At 35.9% G+C, this 20,409-nt stretch overlaps 1 protein-coding gene across 2 annotated transcripts in view; it reads right to left on the reverse strand.

Moving 5' to 3' along the window:
- The window catches only part of SHCBP1 (SHC binding and spindle associated 1), a 39,923-nt gene extending 26,706 nt beyond the window's left edge, over positions 1-13,217 (reverse strand). The window contains exons 1-4 of one of the 2 annotated variants that reach the window (XM_056812249.1): positions 13,031-13,217; positions 9,095-9,262; positions 8,516-8,631; positions 1,875-2,083 (exon numbers count right to left, since the gene is read on the reverse strand). In XM_056812249.1, the coding sequence (XP_056668227.1) occupies positions 1,875-2,083; positions 8,516-8,631; positions 9,095-9,262; positions 13,031-13,124 (587 nt within the window). In that variant the 5' untranslated portion in view covers positions 13,125-13,217. The remainder of the gene's footprint in view (positions 1-1,874; positions 2,084-8,515; positions 8,632-9,094; positions 9,263-13,030) is intronic. The other variant, XM_007474815.2, reaches the window with a different exon arrangement.
- Between the last annotated feature and the right edge of the window lie 7,192 nt (positions 13,218-20,409).

Here is a 20,409-nt window from a genome sequence, read left to right on the forward strand (position 1 = left end):
TATATCTAAAAACCTAAACCAAAAAACTTGAACAATAGTTAATAGAAGAAAGTTATCATGCTCCTATAGATCCTAAATAACTTAATGTATATCAACTTCTTCTTACATAATATGGCAAAGAAAAATTCTGAAATAGTTATATAACTTTCCCCATAAAGTTCATCCCATAACCAAAACCTTATTGGTAAAGCAAAACATAAATATATTTGATTGAATTCTTCTAACTTACTTTTGAGAAACCTATAAATCATGAGTTTCTCACCCGTACACATACATTCTTATTCATAATTTCCTTTAAAAATAAGCAGTTATCCTTTACTTCAAACTGTTTCCATTATTTAAGAGAAACACTAGTAGAGAGCCAGGATAAATACTTCTCTTTTCTAATAATGCTAAATAAACATAGTTCTTTAGCCAAGAAAAGGCAATATATGTTCCAGTGAAAGAACAAGGGAGTTAGAATAACAAAACCTGGATTCAAGACCTAGCTTTCTCAAATAGTAGCTATATATAATCTGAATAAAACACTTAAGTTCTCTAAGCCTCAGGAGCAAAAAATCCCAGATATTTGAACTATAAACCTTGCTGGGTCAGTGAGGATCAAATGAGATAAAATAATATGAAGTATGAGACTTCAAAATTATAAAGGACTACCAAAAACAAACTATTAGTAGGGGGCAGCTAGGTGGTTCAGTGAATAGAGAGGCAGGCCTGGAGACAGAAGTCCTAGGTTCAAATCTGACCTCAGTCATTTCTTAGTTGTTTTGATATACATAATACATGGTATTGATTCTAAGGCAGAAATTAAAGGTATGAGAAAATATACATTTTTTAGCTTAGTATTGAACTGATGGTGTTTTGTATTAAATTTTTTTGCATACTATCAGAAATATTATTTGCAACCTGGGGCTAAAGTAGGTAACAAAGAGAAGAATTTTCAATCTATAAAATCTGGGCCCCATTCTAAAAATATAATAATAGGAAAAGATAGTTTACTAATCACATGGGGACTTGTCTTCCAGTTTCTAGATAAAATTAAAAAGGAAAAACAATATATTCTATCCTTTAATTAAAAAAAATTAAGCCCTTTTTTTCATTTAAGCTTTTTTTAATGAAATGGAACATCCAATCACTCTCCTGAATTAATCAGTTAAAGATACAAAAACAGCAGCTATACAAAATAAACGAGACTTGAGATGTAAGCGATCCTATTTTACAGGTTTTTTTTAAACCTCAGAAAAATATAATACCTGAACTTGTTTATATTGACTTGTTTTAATCTCATCTGAAGTACAGGTATAAGTTTATAGTAATCATGCAAAGTAGAAATAAATTATGCTCAAAAATACTAATGTGAAAACTAAATTTCTCCTAAAAAACTACAGGAAGGAGCAGAAGACCAGTTCTTAGTTAGCATTAGCCCCAGAAACTGATTTTAAAAAAGGAATGTAAGGCACATGGAAAAATCAGGGCAAATCTGGCACATGTCATTCTCTACCATCTTGTTAGAAGTCAGTTCTTCAGTCTTGGGACTCTCTTAGAACATATAATATTTATTTTCCCTTGAATTCACAGATACTGCCCATAAACCCCAGCTTCCCAGAACCTTAAAAATTCTTGTGATAATTTCCAAATAATATAACCCCTGCAAAAGTCCTCTCAAAATTTGTTTTATCCTTGGATAAAGAAAAATCCTATCAAATTTGTTTTATCCTTGGATACTGCTGCTTCTGCCAGCATATAAAAAACATCCACCTTTAAATATTTTAAGAGCACAATAACTAGTTTGATAGCTTTGTTTTGGGGTCTTTACTACCTTAATTTCATACAATGCTTATGTACACAAGACCATTTTTATACATTTTTCTTCTTACCTGACATGTTCAATTGCAAGTGCTGTCTGGTCAAACTCGCCTGAATCATCGAACACAACCCACAGTTCTTGAATAGGCAACCGATTTTCTTTCAGCTCCAGCAGTTCTTTCATGCATTCCAAAGTAAAGGTACTAACCCGAGATTCACAAAGGTAAGGCTGAGTAAGTTTCACCTCTGCTTTCAGAGATGAGAAATCCACATTTGTGACCTAAAATTTAAAATATGACAATTTGATAACATTAGTATGCTTATCAAGTGTGTAAGTAACACACAGCTAAGAAGGGTATCTAAACACACTGGATGATAGGATGTCAAGGTTTGAATGGTGGATCATGTAAAAGGTAATATTTCATGAGAATGAATGCAAAGTTCTACGCTTCAGTTTAAAAAATAAAAAACCTCCCAAAGATGGAGGAGGTACATCTATAGATAATGGTTCTTTTCTCATGACTTGGATGTTTGGCTTCACACTGTAAATTCACAATGAGTAAGCAACATGCCATGGCAGTCAGAGAAGTTAATTCAACCTTGGGCTGCATTAGGAGACACAGAAAGAATGTGGCAATCCCATTGTACCCTGCTTCAGTCAGGGCATATCTGGAATACCATATTTAGTTCTGCATGCCACATTTTAGGATCTATATTGACAAGGGGAAAACATCTACAAGAGGGCAACCAGGATGGCAATAGAACCAATGACCACAACATATGAACAGCAAAGGAAGGGGCTATAAATGCTTTACGTAAAAAAAGAAAGGACTTAGGGAAAGAAAATAATTATCGTCTATATATTTGACAGGCTGTCATGTGAAAGGAAAATTAGAACTGTTCTGTCTAATCCACCAGGAGGCAGAGCTATACTATCTTCTAAGAAGGCTGAAAGATCATTTGTAAGGGATGTCACAAAGATTCCAGTTCAGCTGTGCATTAGATAAGATGGCCTCAAGTGTCCCTTTCAACCCAGATGCTGTCAAGTTCTTTGGGAGAGTCGGTAGAAGTTTTGTTTCATTTTAAGACATTAAAAAAAATAACTTAAGATTTAACAACTCAAAGGTAAAGAATACTATTTATATAGTCTGAAACTTCCAAAAAATGTAAGTTTTAACATGTAGAGTTATTAATTCCTTATTGATCTCCCTCCCTCAAGTCTCCCCTCGGCCCCAAGCCATCCTCCACAAATGCCAAAATGATTACCTAAAGTGCAGATCTAACTGTCATTCCTTTAGTCAATAAAATCCTTTGGCTCTCTATTGCTTCAAGATGTAATACAGACTCCTCTGTTTAGTATTTACAGTCCTTCACAAGTTAATTTCAACTTACCTTCCCAGCCTTATTATATATTTACTCCTTCTCACACATACTGTGGTCTCACTGTTCTTCACACTCCAAATTCACTCCACCCCCCATCTCTCTCCCACCTTTGTACTAAGCTGGCCATTTCCTACTCCTGGAATGAATTTTCTTCACCTCTATCTCTCACAATTTCATTTCCTTCAAAAACTCAGTGAAAAAGTAACCTTCTACATGAAGGCTTTCCTAAGTCCCCATCTGCTAGAGATTCACCTCAAAAAAGTTGCCTTGTATTTATTTTGTATATATTTTTCAGTTACTTACCCATACACATATCCAGTCCCCACAATAAATGGTAAGTTTAGAGACAAAAAAGGTTTCATTTTTGTTTTTGTATCCTCAGCACCTACTACAGATCCTAGCATATGGAACATCCTTAAAAAATAACTACTGATGGCCTAAAACCATAATTATTTCAAATAATCTTAGAAATCTAACTTCAATGTCTTTCTATCAAATAGAACCCACAGATTTTCAGATAAATTATTTTATGTAGTATTTGAGTTTTACTTTAAATGGAATAAGAAAGTTCAGGTACAGCTTATTACCAAATAAAAATCACAAATGAGGTGTGGCATGAACAGTATCAAGGCCAAAAATTAGATGAATCGGTCATACAGTAAAAGAGAGATAAAAGCCCAAGAATTAGGAATTATAGGATAGTTGATATATAGAGTTAAAAGTTACTTTAGTAATCATACTTTTTCTATAGACAAGGAAACTGAAGTTTGAGCAGGTTAAGTGACTTGGTCAAATGGCAGAAGTTGAATTAGAACCCATGTCTTCCAATGCCAAATCTCACTCTCCTCCACTGTGCCACCAAGAAGCCAGGAGAGTGGGAAAAGAGGACTGGATTTGTCATCAGAAGATTTGGACTCAAATCCTTGTTTTGCCAACCACTTAGCTGACCCAGAGCAAGTCCCTTTGATTCTCCTTGCTTCAGCCTCCTCATTTGCAAAAGGAGAGGTTTGTAATAGGTGGCTGTGAAGATCCATTCTAGTTCTCAATCCTACAAATTGCATGGCTATCCATAAATTATTAAGAGAAGCAGAAGGCCTCCAGTATATTGAATAAATCCACTAAGGAGGCTTTATAGAAAAATAAGGACAATAATGAAAGGATAAGAAGGTATAGACAAGTACTTAATTTGTACAGTAAGACTACCCACACCAATGAGATCGCTGTGCATTTAAATATTATAGGAAGACCAAATCGAAACCAACTCTAAAACTCTAGACAAGATGTAACATACAGTATGAATTTATTTTACAAGAACTCAACACATGTGAATTCAAGGATACACTTTTGGCAATAAAAAAGAAAAATGAAGGCAAAAAATACATAAAATAAAAATATTTAGTTAATGTTAAATCCAAGCCATTTTCCTAAACAGCTTAAAGTCTCACAGCAATTTGGCCATTCACACTCACTGAGAAGTGTTAGAATGAGTCATTACATTGTTTTGAGCCAAACATTAGCTCACACTTCAGTCTTTGTCCAAAGTTCTCACTTGTAACAAGTCATGTCTGCATCAGGGCAGTGCTTCTCTTTGTTTCATTAATGCTATTTAATTATTAATAAGGGCCCCAAAGTACAAGAGTAGGGATTCTGGTAGTTCTAATAAGCCCAAGAAAAGTCATAAAGTGCCTAGGTTTGTTTGTCTAAGAAAATACTTTTATTAAATAATGGAGAATACTATTATGCATGATTTTCAACTTATGCAAAAGGTCTGGGAACATACTGGTTGCATAAAAAGAGGTTCTACTGTAATTAGTTATTACTTAAGGAAACCAGAACAGATAAAGCTTAAGCTAATATTTAAAAAGAGAAAAAAAGACTAAAGTTAAATCACAAATCCAAAAATGTAAGCATTTTTCTAAATTCAAAAGTTTACTGTGAATGTCATCACCTTTCATACTGCATAATAATTCTATGGCCTGATAGTACTATACCAATAATCAAAGGGCCTTTAAGAAGACCCTTAAAGATTTCTAAAAATTTCAAATTATATGAAAAAAAAAATCTCTTTAGTACCCAATGGTAAAAAGAAGCAATTATGTTCAGAGAAACATAGCAAAGTAATCATTATGAGAGAAAAATCTCACTAGTTTTTCTCCACACAATCTTTAACTAAAGGAAAAATCCTCACCTAAAGAATAGTTTTGAAAAATAATGTGGAATTGTAAACTCTTTTTTAAATAAAAAGTAAGCAATGTGACATGGATATTCAGTTTCATACAGAATCCTCCTTCTGTATTTATTTCATTGTATATGTGGAAATGCTCTGTGTTGAAGTTTAGAATTTTAAAAATTAAATTTTGAAAATATATATCCTCTATCTAGAATCTTTTTCACTATATGGAAGGAAATAGTTGCACTAAAGCCGTACTTCAATGAATCATCATGGTATGGAAATAATTCTGTGTTGTTTTTTTTTTAATTATACTATCAGGGCACAAGCTCCTAAAAATCGATCAAACTGGAACTGCTTCAGAAATTGGTCCAAGAACTTCCTAACATCTGAGCAGCAGCAGAGAGTTAACCAATCACCAGATAATGCATGTTTTTGGTCAAAGTAACCCACAAAAATATAGTTGGACAAAGCAGCTGCAAACCTCAACAAACACATCTTGAGACATAAAGGCAGCTGGGCCAACCAAAGTACCAGAAAATAAAACTCTGCAAGTTTAAAACAGTACACCCTCTACCCCAGGCACAAATTAGTACCTAAACAGATAGATAAGATAATGGGGGGAAAAACAATTACAGAAATGAGCAAAAAAACAAAATAATCCTGCCCTTACAAAGTTACTTAAGTGGCAGGAAAGACCAAATGACAAAGTCATAAAAGGACTACAATGCCAAAAAAGAAACATGTGAAGCCTAAAAAAAAATGTGAAAAGCTCTCAGGCCCAAAAAAAAAGATTCCTGAACACCTTGAAAAGAATTTTTTAAAACAACAATTCAGACAAATGACAAAATACTCAACAGCTAGGGGAAAAAATTCATTGAAAAAATTAATTCCCTAAAAACTAGAATAGTTCAAAAGGAAAGAGAGGCACAAAAATACATTGAATAAAATGACTCCCTAAAGAACAGATTGTACCAAATGGAAATAGAGACCAAAAAAACACCACTAAAGAAAACAACTCTTTAAGGAGTATAATTGACCAAATGGAAAGGAAAGACAAAAACTTGAGAAAGAAAATAACTTCCTAAAAATTGAATTTGGACAAATAGAAGATGATAAAACAATAAGATATCAGGAAACAGTAAGCTAAAATTTAAAAAATGGGGGAGGGAGGGAACAGAAGAAAATCTTAAATACCTCATTGGAAAAATGACCCACCTGGAAAACAGATCCAGAAGAGATAATCTTAGAATCACTGGAATACCTGAAAGTTACCAAAAAAAAAAAAGAGCCTAGACATCATCTTACAAGGAAATCATCAAGGAAAACTGCTGTTATCCTCAAATAAGAAGGGAAAATAGAAATTGAGAGAATTCACCAATCACCTCCTGAAAAAGACCCCAAAATAAAATACCCTAGGATGATTATAGTCAAATTCCAGAACTTCCAGGGCAAAGAAAAAAGTACTACAAGCAGCCAGAAGGAAATAGTTCAAATATCAAGGAGCCACAGTCAGGATCACACAGGACCTAGCAACTCTTACATTAAAGGACTAGAAGACATGATATTCTGAAAGGCAAAGAACCTAGAACTATAACCTAGAATTACATACCTACTAGCAAAAGTGAGCTTTTCTTTTTTCTCCCTTGGGGGGAAAAATTGAAATTCAATGAAATAGAGGAATTTCATACTTTTCTGACCAAAAAAACAGAGCTGAAAAGAAAATTAGATGAGCAAATTTGACACTCATAAAAAAGTAACACATAAAAAGGTAACGTGAAAACTTAAGGGGTTTTGATAAGGTTGAATTATGTACATACATACCTGGGAAGGTGAAAATGAAATAACTAAATATCTAAGATACTTGAGAAAGATAAAGTACTTAAAAGTATGCAAGAAACCTAAAAGTACCTAAGATAGTTAAGAACTATATCACTATCAGAGCAATGAAAAGGAATATACATAGAAAGAAGGAAGGAAGCTAAATAAGATGGGCTGATATCCTCTTTCCACCTAAAAGAGGGATGGGAAAGAAATACACATAGGGAGATGAGAAAAGGAGAGATAGAAGGGATAAATTACCTATCATTAAGAGGTACATAAAAGGTGAATACAATGGAAGAAATGATTGGGGGGTGGCTATTGTTGGACCTTATTCTCATCAGAACCAATTCAAAGTAAAAATAATTCTCACACTCAGCCAGCAATAGAAACCCTACCTTACCCTATAGAGAAGTAGGATAGTAGAGAGGGAGGGAGGACAGGCAAAAAAGGAGGGAAAACTGGATGAGGCAATCATTGAAAAACATCTTCAGACAACAAAAGGTATCCTCATTCCCATATGAACTGAAAAAAAAAAAGGTATCTTGATCAAATATAATTTTTTTAATATTGATCTCAAAGAATAAAAAATTATTCCAGAAGATTCTCAAGGAACTATTCTAATAAAATTCATAAGTGTGAATTGTATTCCAAATTACAGAAATTGAATTAATATCAAAAATTCACAAGCATCATCTCTGATTCACTGTCATGTACATAAGTACTGAAGTGACTGTTTGTAAAGGAGTTGTAGTATAGCTACTTGTATTCACACTTGTCAGTTTAACATTACAGTTTAGCAGATTTTTTTGTGGTCCAGTTAACAAACACTGAGAAAATTCAGAGCTGTAATTAGAGTGCAAATTTAATGGGAAAGATCCAGTCAGTTGAAAAATAAGATTGTTTTACTTTCTGCAATGGGGCACATTACCAAGAGATTAACCACATATCTACAGATTTGTTAAGCAAAAAATGAGCTGTCTTATATTGCCTTTTTGGTTTGAACTATTTAATGTGCTACAATTAAGATGACAAAAAATTAATTGAAACTGCTGTTGACTTTATAACTAGACACCTACACTCCACAGATCTATAGTCAACTTCCCCTTATCAGGAGGACACTGAAACTTAAACTACAGAGATTCCCAAATAGCTTTCCTTCAGTTGCTTTTTAAATTTGCTTGAATGCTTTATCCACTATGGCAATTAGATGTGGAAAACATGCTATTTTCAATCAGCTCATAAACTTTAATTAAAAATAAGTACTTTGGCTATAACAGTTTGAAGTAAAGTGCTTTTAGCTAGAGACAAATGTCTTAACAACTGAATTAAATTTACCTCAACCAGCACCTCGAACACATTAGTGCGCCAGATTGCCTGCCATCCAGATGGTTCAAGGACCTTCTCCAAGTACTCAGCTGTGAATTCCCTTACCTCGGAAGCCTTGCAGTCAGCTACAAACAAATTAAATACTTGAAATAAGAATTTATACTACATAAAACAGAAGGAAGTTACTGTCCACCCAACCATTCAGTGCATGCATTCCATTCTCAATATAACATTGCAATCAGACTGACAGGACCGTTCTCAAATGCACTGAACTACAAATGTGCATTTCTTTGTAGTACCTACCCTATAAAGTAGTAAAAAATATTATCATCTTCATATTACAGATGAGGAAACTGAGGTTCAGAAAGACTGAATTGCTTGCCCAAGGTCCCACAGCCAATGAATAGCTGGGAAAGAAGATTTCATTCCATCCCTCAGAAACAGAGGTCCTACTTACACAGCAATTGCAAAAGCAGGTTCTAGGATACAGCAGCACAGTAAAAAAATATCATACTCCCACTGAATTACAAATACACTGAATAGATGAGAAGCAAGAAAGCACATCTTATATGCAAAGTGAATACTTACCTAGAATATAATCTTGATAGGCTTTGAATCGCTCATAGAACAAAAGCTGATTTGTTTGGAAGATGTCTGGAAAAGGTACATTCCCTTCTGGCACAAACCTTTGCCAAATAGTCCCTGGCTTATCATGACCACTATTATCACCGAGTATATCTTCATCTTCAAATAAGTCTAAAAGAATAAAAAGGAAAACATTCAACTTACTGAACACTTTCAAAATTTTCAAGTCATACAAAAATTAAAACACTCATTCAAACAACAGAAAAGCCCAAATTGACTATTCAGGTAAACTAGTTTATTTACCTCTCTCCTTATGAGATGTGACTAATGTTTATCCAAACAAGCCTGAAAATAAGCCAATTAAAAGTTCTATGTGGAAATCCTAAGAGCTTTATACAAGAGTAGATTTTTACATCAAAAGATGCTTTTCTGTCCTTTCTCTCTTAATTCTTTACTATGATTTAGCACTTTTCATTTATTCAACATTCAGTACTCATATGATATTTCCCTTATAATAATACTATAAATTTGCTGAGGAATAGGGAAAAGGGTAATTTATGACCCTCTCCAAAGACTAGCATTATTAGAGATCTAAGAAGCTACCTTTTTTTTCTAACACAACTTCAAGTTCCATGGTCATTCAATATACAGGGATAAAATAACCTTTAATAGAAAAAGGTTTACTTTCATCCTATATAGACCATGGGACTCCTCATCCCTGGGGGTCTTGGCACTTTAAAAAAACATTTTTTAAAAAACCTTTAAGCTGTCCCTCAATGATAAGAATATGATTAATCATATATCAAACACTTACTGTCTATAGTGATTTCTGCAGCTTACCTCTCTGTGCTTCTACTTTTAATAACTGAGTAACATTACCATACTTCTTTTTTCATGCTGATTTCCCAATTTTATCTATTTCCTACACAGCATTCTAAGTAGTAACAATTCATGTTTTAACGGGATCCAACTAATGTCAGTGTTTAAGGTAGCATTCTACAGATGGATTTAAGGTTGACAGGACTAACATCAAAGGGCTTCAAAACAAGTTAATATCAGTATGCACTAAATATTGGTAGCATTCACTTCTCTTACCTCTCACTCCTGCTTTTCTAGACTCTTTTTACTCCAAGTCTTGGGTCTGCCCTGGCCTGCACTTGGCATTACTTAGCCCTACAGGACAGCAATGGAGAATTATAGTGCAATGGGGTCCTACATTTCAGTAATGACAATACTGACTGTGTTGAAACTAGAGAAACCATAAGGTGACAGAATAATAGCAATAACTTGCTATCTAATCTCCTTTTTTTTTTTAACCCTTGCCTTTCAACTTAGAATTAATACTGTGTATTGGTTCCAAAGTAGAAGAGGAGTAAGAGCTAGGTAAGGAGGTGTTAGGTGACTTGCCCAGGGTCACAGAGCTAGGAAATATCTGAGACCAGAAGTTAACTCAGGACCTCCTGTCTCTAGACCTAGCTCTCAATCCAAGTCACCTAGTTGACTCCAAGTCTTTTACTTTTTAACAAAGTACTTTCTTCATAAGAATTCTGTGTGAAAGTTAATAATTCAGATTTATATGGAACTTCGAGGTTTACAACAAGTTTCCCTCAAGAATCAATCAATATTTATTAAATGCTTACTATGTGACAAGTACTGTAGAGATACAAAAAAGAGACAAAAGATAGTTCCTGCCCTCAAAGAGCTTACGATCTAATTGGGGAGACAACATGTAAACGAATGAATATATAGATATAGATATAGATATAGATATAGATATAGATATGCTATATTCAGGATAAATAGGAAATAACTAACAGATGGAAGGCACTGGAATTAAGAAGGGGAGAGGAAAGGCTTCCTGTGGAAAAAGTCTTTTGTCTTTCCACTTATCAAAGAAGGAAGCTATGATTTAATTCAATTTTTTTAAAAACCCTTACCTTCCCTTTTAGAATCAATACTGTGTATTGTTTCTAAGGCAAAAGAGTGGTAAGGACTAAGCAATGGGGGTTAAATGACTTGCACAGGATCACACAGGTGGGAAGTGTCTGAGGTCATATTTGAACCTAGGACCTCCAGTCTCTAGGCCTGGATCTCAATCCATTGAGATACCCAGCTACCCCTTTTAATTCAATTTAAGAAACATTTTTTTTTTAACAATTAGTATGTGCTCAGTATTGAAGTAGGAGGGGGAAAAAAGAACAAAATGATACAATCCCTTCCCTCAAGGAACTTATTTTCATGATGCTTCCTTAATAGAATATTGATTTTCTACATGGAGGGGGTATAGGATGTACAGAGATACATATCTTACAAGACAGGACACAATAAGGGCAAAGAGAAATACCCAGGGAAAATAATTAAGAAAAAATTTAAAGGGAAAAAAAATCTACTTTCAAACTCTGAAAGAAATGATTTGCTAACAGTCAACAATTCAACCTGGGTTAGAAAAGAACATAACTGGAAATATTATTACAGGAAAGAAAAATGAAGCCCAAAGAAGGAAGAGGCTTTGCCTAAAGTCAGAGGCAAGACTTTAAACTGGGTTTTCTAACTCCAAGACTACTGTTCTCTCATGAATATAGGTCCTGGACCATCACCTAGATCACTCTACTTCTTACAGTATAATACTTTAGTATGTCAAGGATTCATGACTTTTTCAGTGTATGAACTCTGTCAACCAAACCAGAATCAAAAGCCCCTCCCCCATGACTTAAGAAGCTGAAGTAGAGGGGCCAATGCTCAGAGGTGACGTCCATTTGAACTTAGAGCATTGATTGGTCAAGATTTATTAGCACCTACTTCCTAGGTTTGTTGTGAGGATAAAATGAGACAATACTCCAAAAGAGCTTTGCAAACTTTGAAAAAGTTAAAAAACATTAGCTATTCTTTTGGGGCAGTTAACTATAGTAATCACCTTCTTCTAATGTTTTGAGTGGCAGAGGTAACTGGGTTTTGTTTGTTTGTTTTTTCCAAAAAGCTGAACACAAACATCCTAAAAAGTTTTAAGTCTTTAAGGATTAGCCAGGAATGAGCCATATCTGTCATCCAATTCAGTAACCATTTAAGCTTATACTTGCACAAAAAAACACGATATATTTTTTCAATCTCATCGAATAGCAGATATATAGTCCAAACCTTCCCCTTGCCTCTCCGGCTGGGCAGGCCCTGAGCATTTTATAGAATCGCAAGAATCGTTGGAAGGACGTTGGAAGTCATCTAGCACTAACCACCTGTACAACATCCCAGATACGCGACTATCCAGGTGGCTCTGAAAATCCCTAGCAATGGGGAACTCACTACCTCCCATTCAACCTTTAGACAGCTGAAACTATCAGAGAATTTTTCTAAAAACCAAACCTAAATTGGCCTATTCCCTTACTTTTACCATTCCCCAATGCATAAAACGCGCAGGAAAGGGAGGAATGTCTTTTACGTATTTATATGAATATATGAATTACTTTAATAGTTCTGCAGCCGCCATCCCCACCCCCAAACTCCCTTAGTTTTCTCATCCTTAAAATAAACCTTCCAGTTGCCTTCCCTTGAGCAGGCTTTGGGGGGAACCGGGGCACTCCCTGGCCTCCAGGTAGGGAGTCAGTAGCAGAAACCCGGTCTAGTCCCCTCCTTTTACAGACTACGTTAATTAAATGAGGCCCAGAAAGGTCAAGCAAACCAGTCCAACGTCACACAGCCAAGAAGGATTAGAAAACGGGATCAAGCCTGGGCGTGTCCCCACCTCCCCAGGGCCCTTACTGGTCCGACGCCTTAGCAGCGTGCTCCTGGAGGTTTAGAACGCATAAGGGAGTGAGCCCCAAAGCCCAGGCCCGCCAGAAAGAGGAAACGCGACCCGGCGGGCTCAAGGGACGAAAAACGGCCGCAGCAGCCCCCTCTCGCTCGCCAGGCCCATTGCGGCCGCCCCGGGGACGGGGAGATGCACACCGTGCTGCTCGTTCGCTGGCACTGCGGGCATTTGAGGTTCCAGGTCCGGCTTCTCAATCTCCAGATCTACAGCAGTCACCAACCCTTCAGCCATTTCAAATTTACGCGGGAGGCACCCTGGGAAGTCCCGACGTAAATCCACCGGATGCTTCTGGTTGGCCAGTAGGAGACGCACAGATACCCAATCAGAGGAAGACTTTCTTACGTTCTCCCTTCAGGCAGGCACAGACCCTGGCCGCTTCTTGGCATATCAAGATTAAATGGTGTCTCCCTCTGCTGGCTGGGAGGCAAGGTTGCCATGTAAAATGCAGCCTCATATGCGGTTTTTGTGTTTGAGGTCGGATTTTTTGGTTTCGATCTTCCCAGTCATTTTGCAAACTGCGAGCAGGAAGGCTAAATGACTTGCCTAACTAGAGTCGCAACTGCTAGTAAACAACCGGGACAGAAATAAAACAAGACTTCAGTCCCTGTTACTCTGTATATAGTTTGTATTTGTGCTGGAATTGTTTCTGGTTTGTTTAGGTTTTGTTGTTTTGGTTTGGGTGGGGTTTGTATCTTTGTATCCCCAGAGCCTCTACTGCTAGCCATATAATAGACACTTAAAAAATTGATTTGGTAAATATAAAAATACTAAATAAATATCAAGATTCTGTAAGAGGGAGCTGTACTTAGAATAGAGACCAGGTGTTTCATTGTATCTCTGACAAAAATCAGTAATTAATAAACATTTATTGAGTGCTTACCGTGTGGCAAGCACTGTGCTAACTGCTGGGGATACAAATATGTAAAAGATAGTCCTTGCCCTCAAGAAGTTAAAATCTAATGGAAGATAACACACAAAAATAAGCTGAGGATAGAATAATTACAACTCAGTCTGGAAAACTCCCAGCTTGGAGGCATAGCAGAGAAGTCCAAGAAATCCGAAAGGAATGCAAATACATCTGGAGAAGGAAAAAAAAACTCTAAAATGGCTGTGGCTAGAGAAAGAAGACAAAAAAAGCCAAAGCCAATATGAGTGCAGCCAGGTGGTAAATGAGGAGCTATAAGGACACCAGAAAGTCATTTAAGCTCTCTCAACCTCATTTTCCTTATCTGTAAATGAGGACATTAATGTGTGTAATTCCTACCTCACTAGGTTGTTAAGAGGATCACATTAGATAATGGGTATAGTAAAGTGCTTTGTAAACTGTAAAAGGACTGTCTTATTTTAGTATTTGTATTAATTTTTCTTGCCTTTTTTTGGTAACATGGCTTCTGTAAGAAATATGTTTTATATGACTTCACATATATAATGAATATCATATTGTTTGCTTTCTCAATGGTTGGGAGAGGGGCTGAAAGAAATGAAAATTTGGAATTCAAATTTTTATTAAATGACTTTGAAATTTAGTTGTTTTTAAAATGTTCTTTCATTCATTCAGTAAGTATGGAAGAGGGTTACCTGTCTTTAAGGGAAATACTCCCAAAACAGCTTTATGTCCATAATGAGAAGAAAGGGGAACTTCTGTTCATTGAGAAAAACTCTTAAGTCATTGGACATCCCCTTGGACCTTGAACCAGAGTATAAGAGCAGGCAAGAAACTTTTACAAATAAAGGAGAGAGAGAATTGTCTGGTAAAGAGATAGACAAAACTAAGATATAAGCATGGAAAGAGAAATCTTGTAATGTTCCTGAGCTACCTACAGTGGAAACAAAGAGGCAGGCTATGGACTGGGGTCGCAATAGGGACACAGAAGGAGAAACTCATGGAGTGGTACTGCCATGGAGCCCCCAAAGGTAGGAGTCCTCGCAAATCCTGATGACCACAAAATCAAGCTGGGAGGCTTCAGCAGATTCCAATAGCCCCTGGTAAAAAGCTTAAACAAAGAATGACTAACAATGTCCTCACTCCATCTACCTATATAAAGAGGAACAATTTCCCCACCACTACCTTATACTCCATTAAGTTTTCCCCAAGAGATTTCTTCTCACTATCAGCCACCTCTGAGGATGATAGAAACGTATTTACATATCTAGAGGTACCAAAATGACTCTACAGTTTCAGTTCTTCTAACAGTTTTATGGCTTTCATGTCTTAATTAACTGCTTTTAATATTAGATTGGTTTCTCTTTCATGGTCTGTTAATATTATACTAAATGGAGACTTTGAGCCTTGATTTCTATAACTGATTACTCAAAACAGAAAAAGTAACAATGTGCCCCAGAGCCAAAGTTCTCAAAGAGATCTTAGGATCAATACTGTGTATTGGTTCTAAGGCAGAAGAGTGATAAGGGCTAGACAATGAGGGTTAAGTGACTTGCCCAGGGTCACACAACTAGGAAGTGTCTGAGGTCAAATTTGAATTTAGGACCTCCTATCTCTAGGCCTGGCTCTCAATCCACTGAGCCCTGCCCACAATCTTCATTGGCAAAATTAACATTTTTTAAAATGCTATTTTGGGGGTGGGGGGAAAGGGGAGGGAAAGAACATGAATCATGTAACCATGGAAAAATATTCTACATTAATTAATTAAATAAAATTTTTTCAACTCAAAAAAATTAAAAGTAAATGTAAATAAATAAAAAATGCTATTTAAAAGAATTTGTAAACAAGAAGCCAGCCTCAAGGACCTGACTAGGGTATCTCCTCATTTCTTGGGCCAGCCAGGAGAGATAGTCCTTTTCCCCATTCACCCACCTTACCCTCTTCACCCCTATACTGTTGGCCCCTACAAAACTGCAGGACCTCTGTTCTTTTGTATTATACGAAATTTCACTATTTACTTTCCTAGACTCCATTCCTTATTCCTGCCACCATCTGTTTTATTTTTTCCATCTATCACCCATCCCCTTTAATTTCTTGCTTTTTTTTTTTAAGATCAGCTGTTCTGTCATTGTAGAATTCCCGCCCCTTTCTCCCCCTCCCCATGCTATGCTCTTTGTGCTATTTTGAATAAAATACGTTGGGGGTTTTTTAAGGGGGGAAAAAAAGACTGTGGTCAGGCCAATTATGGATAGATTCTGGCAGTGCCATTGCCATTTTCTACAGGAGACTATCTTAACTGCTTTCTTTATAATGATTCGAGAAGTTCCTGATTCCATAAAATAGAAATAAAAAATGATCCTGTGGAAACTGAATCATTGTAGTTACCAAAGGCACTTTAAAAAGTGACAAAGGAATTTGTGTGTTTGGGTTTTAAGTACCACATGGGGGCGTGCTGACATTTCTTAAGGAAAGGTAGCCTCAATTTAAACTTTAAACTGATCCTGCTGCATTTATTTCTGTGGATTTGCTCTGTTCTTTCATCTACATCCCCTTCAACCCAATCCCACCGTTGTAATTGTCATTAAACTCAAATCTGTTCAATCAAATCAAAGGGCTTCTTATTGCCTCTAGAATAAAGTATTTATTCTTCTCTTTAGCTTTTAAACACATGGACTGGCTCCAACCCAGCTTCACAGACTTATTGCACATTACAGTCTCTCCTGCATTCTAGATTCAGGCAAACTCTGTTCCTCATATGTGATACTCCATGTCTTCCTCCAGGGTCTTCCTCTTCTTTTTTTTTTTTAACCCTTACCCTCTGTCTTAGAATTGATACTAAGCATCAGATCTAAGGCAGAAGACCTATAAGGGATAGGAAATTGGGGTTAAGTGACTTGCCCAGGGTCACATAGCTGGGAAGTGTCTGAGATCAGATTTGAACCCGCGTCCTCTCAACTCCAGGCCTGACTCTATCCACTGAGCCGCTCTTTCTCTTCCTTTAAGTTGCTAGTCAAGAGCAATCTTCTCCTTGAAGCCTTCCTGATTTCCCTAAATGTTAATGTCCTCCTTCCCAAATTATCTTGTATTTAATCACTTTGAATATATTTGTATTTACCTATTTTATAGTTATGCTATATTTGTATATGTGCATATTATCTCTCCAATAAGAATATAAGCTACTTGCCTACTAGTAGAGATTGCCTCATTCTTTATACTTGGCTCTCCAATGTCTAGCACTTCACCTGGCACAGTGTGGTAAGCATTTAATAAATACTTGCTTATTGATTGATATCTCAAATACAAATATAATATCATTTTCAAGTGAAGATACAGTTTCTTAAGGAATTTTGCATGTGACACCCCATGTGACACATTTTGTTGTTGTTCAGTCATTTTTTACTCAAGTCCAACTCTGTGACCCTGTTTGAAGTTTTCTTGGCAAAGATTTTGGAGTGCTTTTGTTATATTTAAATTTAATATATACCAGTTATTATTTTCTATAAAGTTTATTAATAATCACTTGAGATAGAAAAGGTAGATAAGAATAGAGTTAAAGTCTCTTCCTTACTCTAAGTTCAGATCACATGTCACCTAACCTACAAGAATCTCTCTCCCTCACTTCCTCCTTCAATCCAGCTTCTGTGCCAAAGACCCCAGGTAGGTTCTGTCCACTTTCTTTTATTGACATTCACAGATGCAACACTGGTATGTGAAGAATGTTGATCAAAGGTCGGACCTCTGGGGGGAGAGGATGAACTTCCCTCGATATAATTCCTTTTCCAGCTCATTTTACAGATGAGCAAACTGAGGCAAAGAGGGTTAAGTGACTTACCCAGGGTCACATAGCTAGTAAATATCTGAGGCCAGTTTTGAACCCATGAAAGATGAGTCTTGCTGACTCTGGGCAAGGCATTCTATCCACTGCACCACCTAGCTGCCCTATTGTAACAATTATTTTATATCTCTAATAATAAAAATATTATCTTTTCTGAGGTTTATTAAGGATTATTAGAAATCAAGGAATAAAGAAGATACAAAATAAAAACCACATGCCCATGGCTGATTAGCCCATTCAAAAACCTCAGGCTTAGCTTACTTGCTACACTTGCTTACATCATTGCAATGGCAGAGAAGAGCATGGGAGGCATTACTGCCAGTTAAGTATTAATTGTGATCTCACCTAGGTGGAGACTCAGGTGAGATTATAGGGAATTCTGGGAAATATCAAGGACTTCTGGGAATTGAAGTCTAGGGTCCAAAATCTCCATTTTTATACTATGTGACACAAATGCATGTGTATGTATATATTCATATATAAGATTTACCAAGAAACAGACTAAATAGCTGCAAATTATTATACATGTATTCCCTAATTTCATACCTCAACTAGGTTTCTGAAAAATATTCAACACAAATCACATTTTAAATGTATCTTTTTAAAAAAGATTTAAACATTTCATTTAAAATTTAATTTAGATTTAAATTAAAAATGAATGATTCTTCAAAAGAAACTCCCATTTAGTGCAAATAATCAGTCTCCTTCTAGTTTATGTGTAACATACATCTTAGCTACATGTGAAAATATGTATGTATATATAGCATACACATATGAGATCTATATGTACATGCATATAATATATATATGGGTATACATATATATGTGTGTGTGTATGTATATATATATATATATATGTGTGTATATATATATATAGGTATGATAGTCCTGACCTTTGATTTTGTTAGTATAAGTAATAATACACCAAGGAAACTCCTTTTACCAATTCAGTTCAGATACTTCTCTGAAACTTAAATATATTAGATATTCATTATAAACTAACAGCCGCAACTCAAACCCTCTAATTCCTCATCATGACTTGGCCCTCAGCTCATGAAGATTATGCCAGTACAGCACCAAACTGGCATATTATACCAAATTAGTAAGACTTTCTATATGGACCTTACAATGTCTGACTTCCAAGGACAAGCCTAGCAATGTTTCAAGAAGTAATCATCAGAAGGTTGACTGCTAGGAAGAAGGAGCCAGGTTATAAAGGGTTTTAAAAGCCAAACAGCATTTTATATTTGATCCTGAAAGTAATAGGGAGCCACTAGAGTTAGTGGAGTACAGGAGTAGTGTGTTCAGATATGTGCTTTAAGAAGGTCACTTTTGTTAGCTGAATAGAGGATGGACCAGAATGGATAGAGGTTTGAAAAAGGGAGACCAACCATAAAGTTATTACAATAGTCCAGTCATGAGGTGATGGCTGAGTTGAGCAATGGAGCAATATTTAGTTAGATAGGTTAATGTTTTCTCTACTCTTTTGTATTTCTCTATTTTCACTCTCCACCTTTTTGTAAATAAAAGCTATTAAAGGTCATTTTGACTTTGAGCAATAATACTTTGAATTGGTGACTATCATATTATTCATAATTTTTGCATATTTTAGTAAACCATTAAAAATTTAATTCTTATATACCTGTGTAGAAATTGATCCCTATTTAATCCGTTTCTTTGGAATTCTGGGAGTTTGTTTTGCTTTGTCTTTTTCTTAGTATCCTAGCTCCTCTGCTTAGGCTTGGAGCCAGGATCAATCACTCCATCAATATTTGTTGCATAGAATTTGTTATATAGAAGAATTGAGCTTGAGATCTGGCTATAGCATTTACTCAGGTAAATCATTTTCCCTCTCTAAGACTCACTCCCCTTTGCATTTCCTACTCTGTCTGGGTTCAGCTCCACAGAACAAGCAAATGCTTAGCAGAGAGCCTTTCACATAGTAAGTGATTAACAAATGTTTGTTTACTACAATTAAAGTTTTTAACAATAGCTAGCATTTAAATATGACCTACAATGTGCCAGGCACTGTGCTAAGCACTTTACAATTATTGTTTCATTTGACTCAACCATGTGAGGTAGGTGCTATTATTGTCCCCATTTTGCAGATGAGGAAATAGAAGCAAATAGAGGTTAAATGACTCATCCAGTCACATAACTGGTATCTGAGGCTGGATCAGGCTCAGCACTTTATCCATTGTACTGCCCAATGCCTAACAGCTGCCTTTAAATTTATAGCTACTACTGGAAAGATCTTTTTTTAAACCTTTACCCTCTGACATAGAGTCAATACTGTGTATTGGTCCCAAGGCAGAAGAGAGATAATGGGAGATAAGTGACTTGCCCAGGGTCACATAGCTAGGAAGAGTCTGAGGTCAAATTTGAACCCAAGACCTCCAACCTGTGGTCCTGGCTCTCAGTTCACTGAACCATCTAGCTGCCCCTAGAAGAATCTTTAAAGATTATCTAAATTCGCTCCTTTGATTTGTAAAAGGGCAAGTTGAAGTCCAGAGAATGAGATATAATCTGAAAGGAATTTTGTGGTTTTTTTCTTGAAATTAGTTTATATTAATCATAGTCATAAACTTAGAACTGAAAGGAACATTGGAGGTCATCTAAATCTTCTACTTCATTTTGGCCCCAAGAGGTTAAATGACTTGCCCCAGATCACACAATTACACCTAGGCTAAAATTTGAACCAGTGCCTCTAACTCCAAATCCAGTGCTCTTTCTAATGTGCTATACTGCCTCTAAGTACTTTGTATATAGTTTGTATTTATTTATGCATGTATATTTTA

This window comes from Monodelphis domestica, chromosome 1, assembly GCF_027887165.1.
Source record: "Monodelphis domestica isolate mMonDom1 chromosome 1, mMonDom1.pri, whole genome shotgun sequence".
NCBI classification, from domain to species: Eukaryota; Metazoa; Chordata; class Mammalia; order Didelphimorphia; family Didelphidae; genus Monodelphis; species Monodelphis domestica.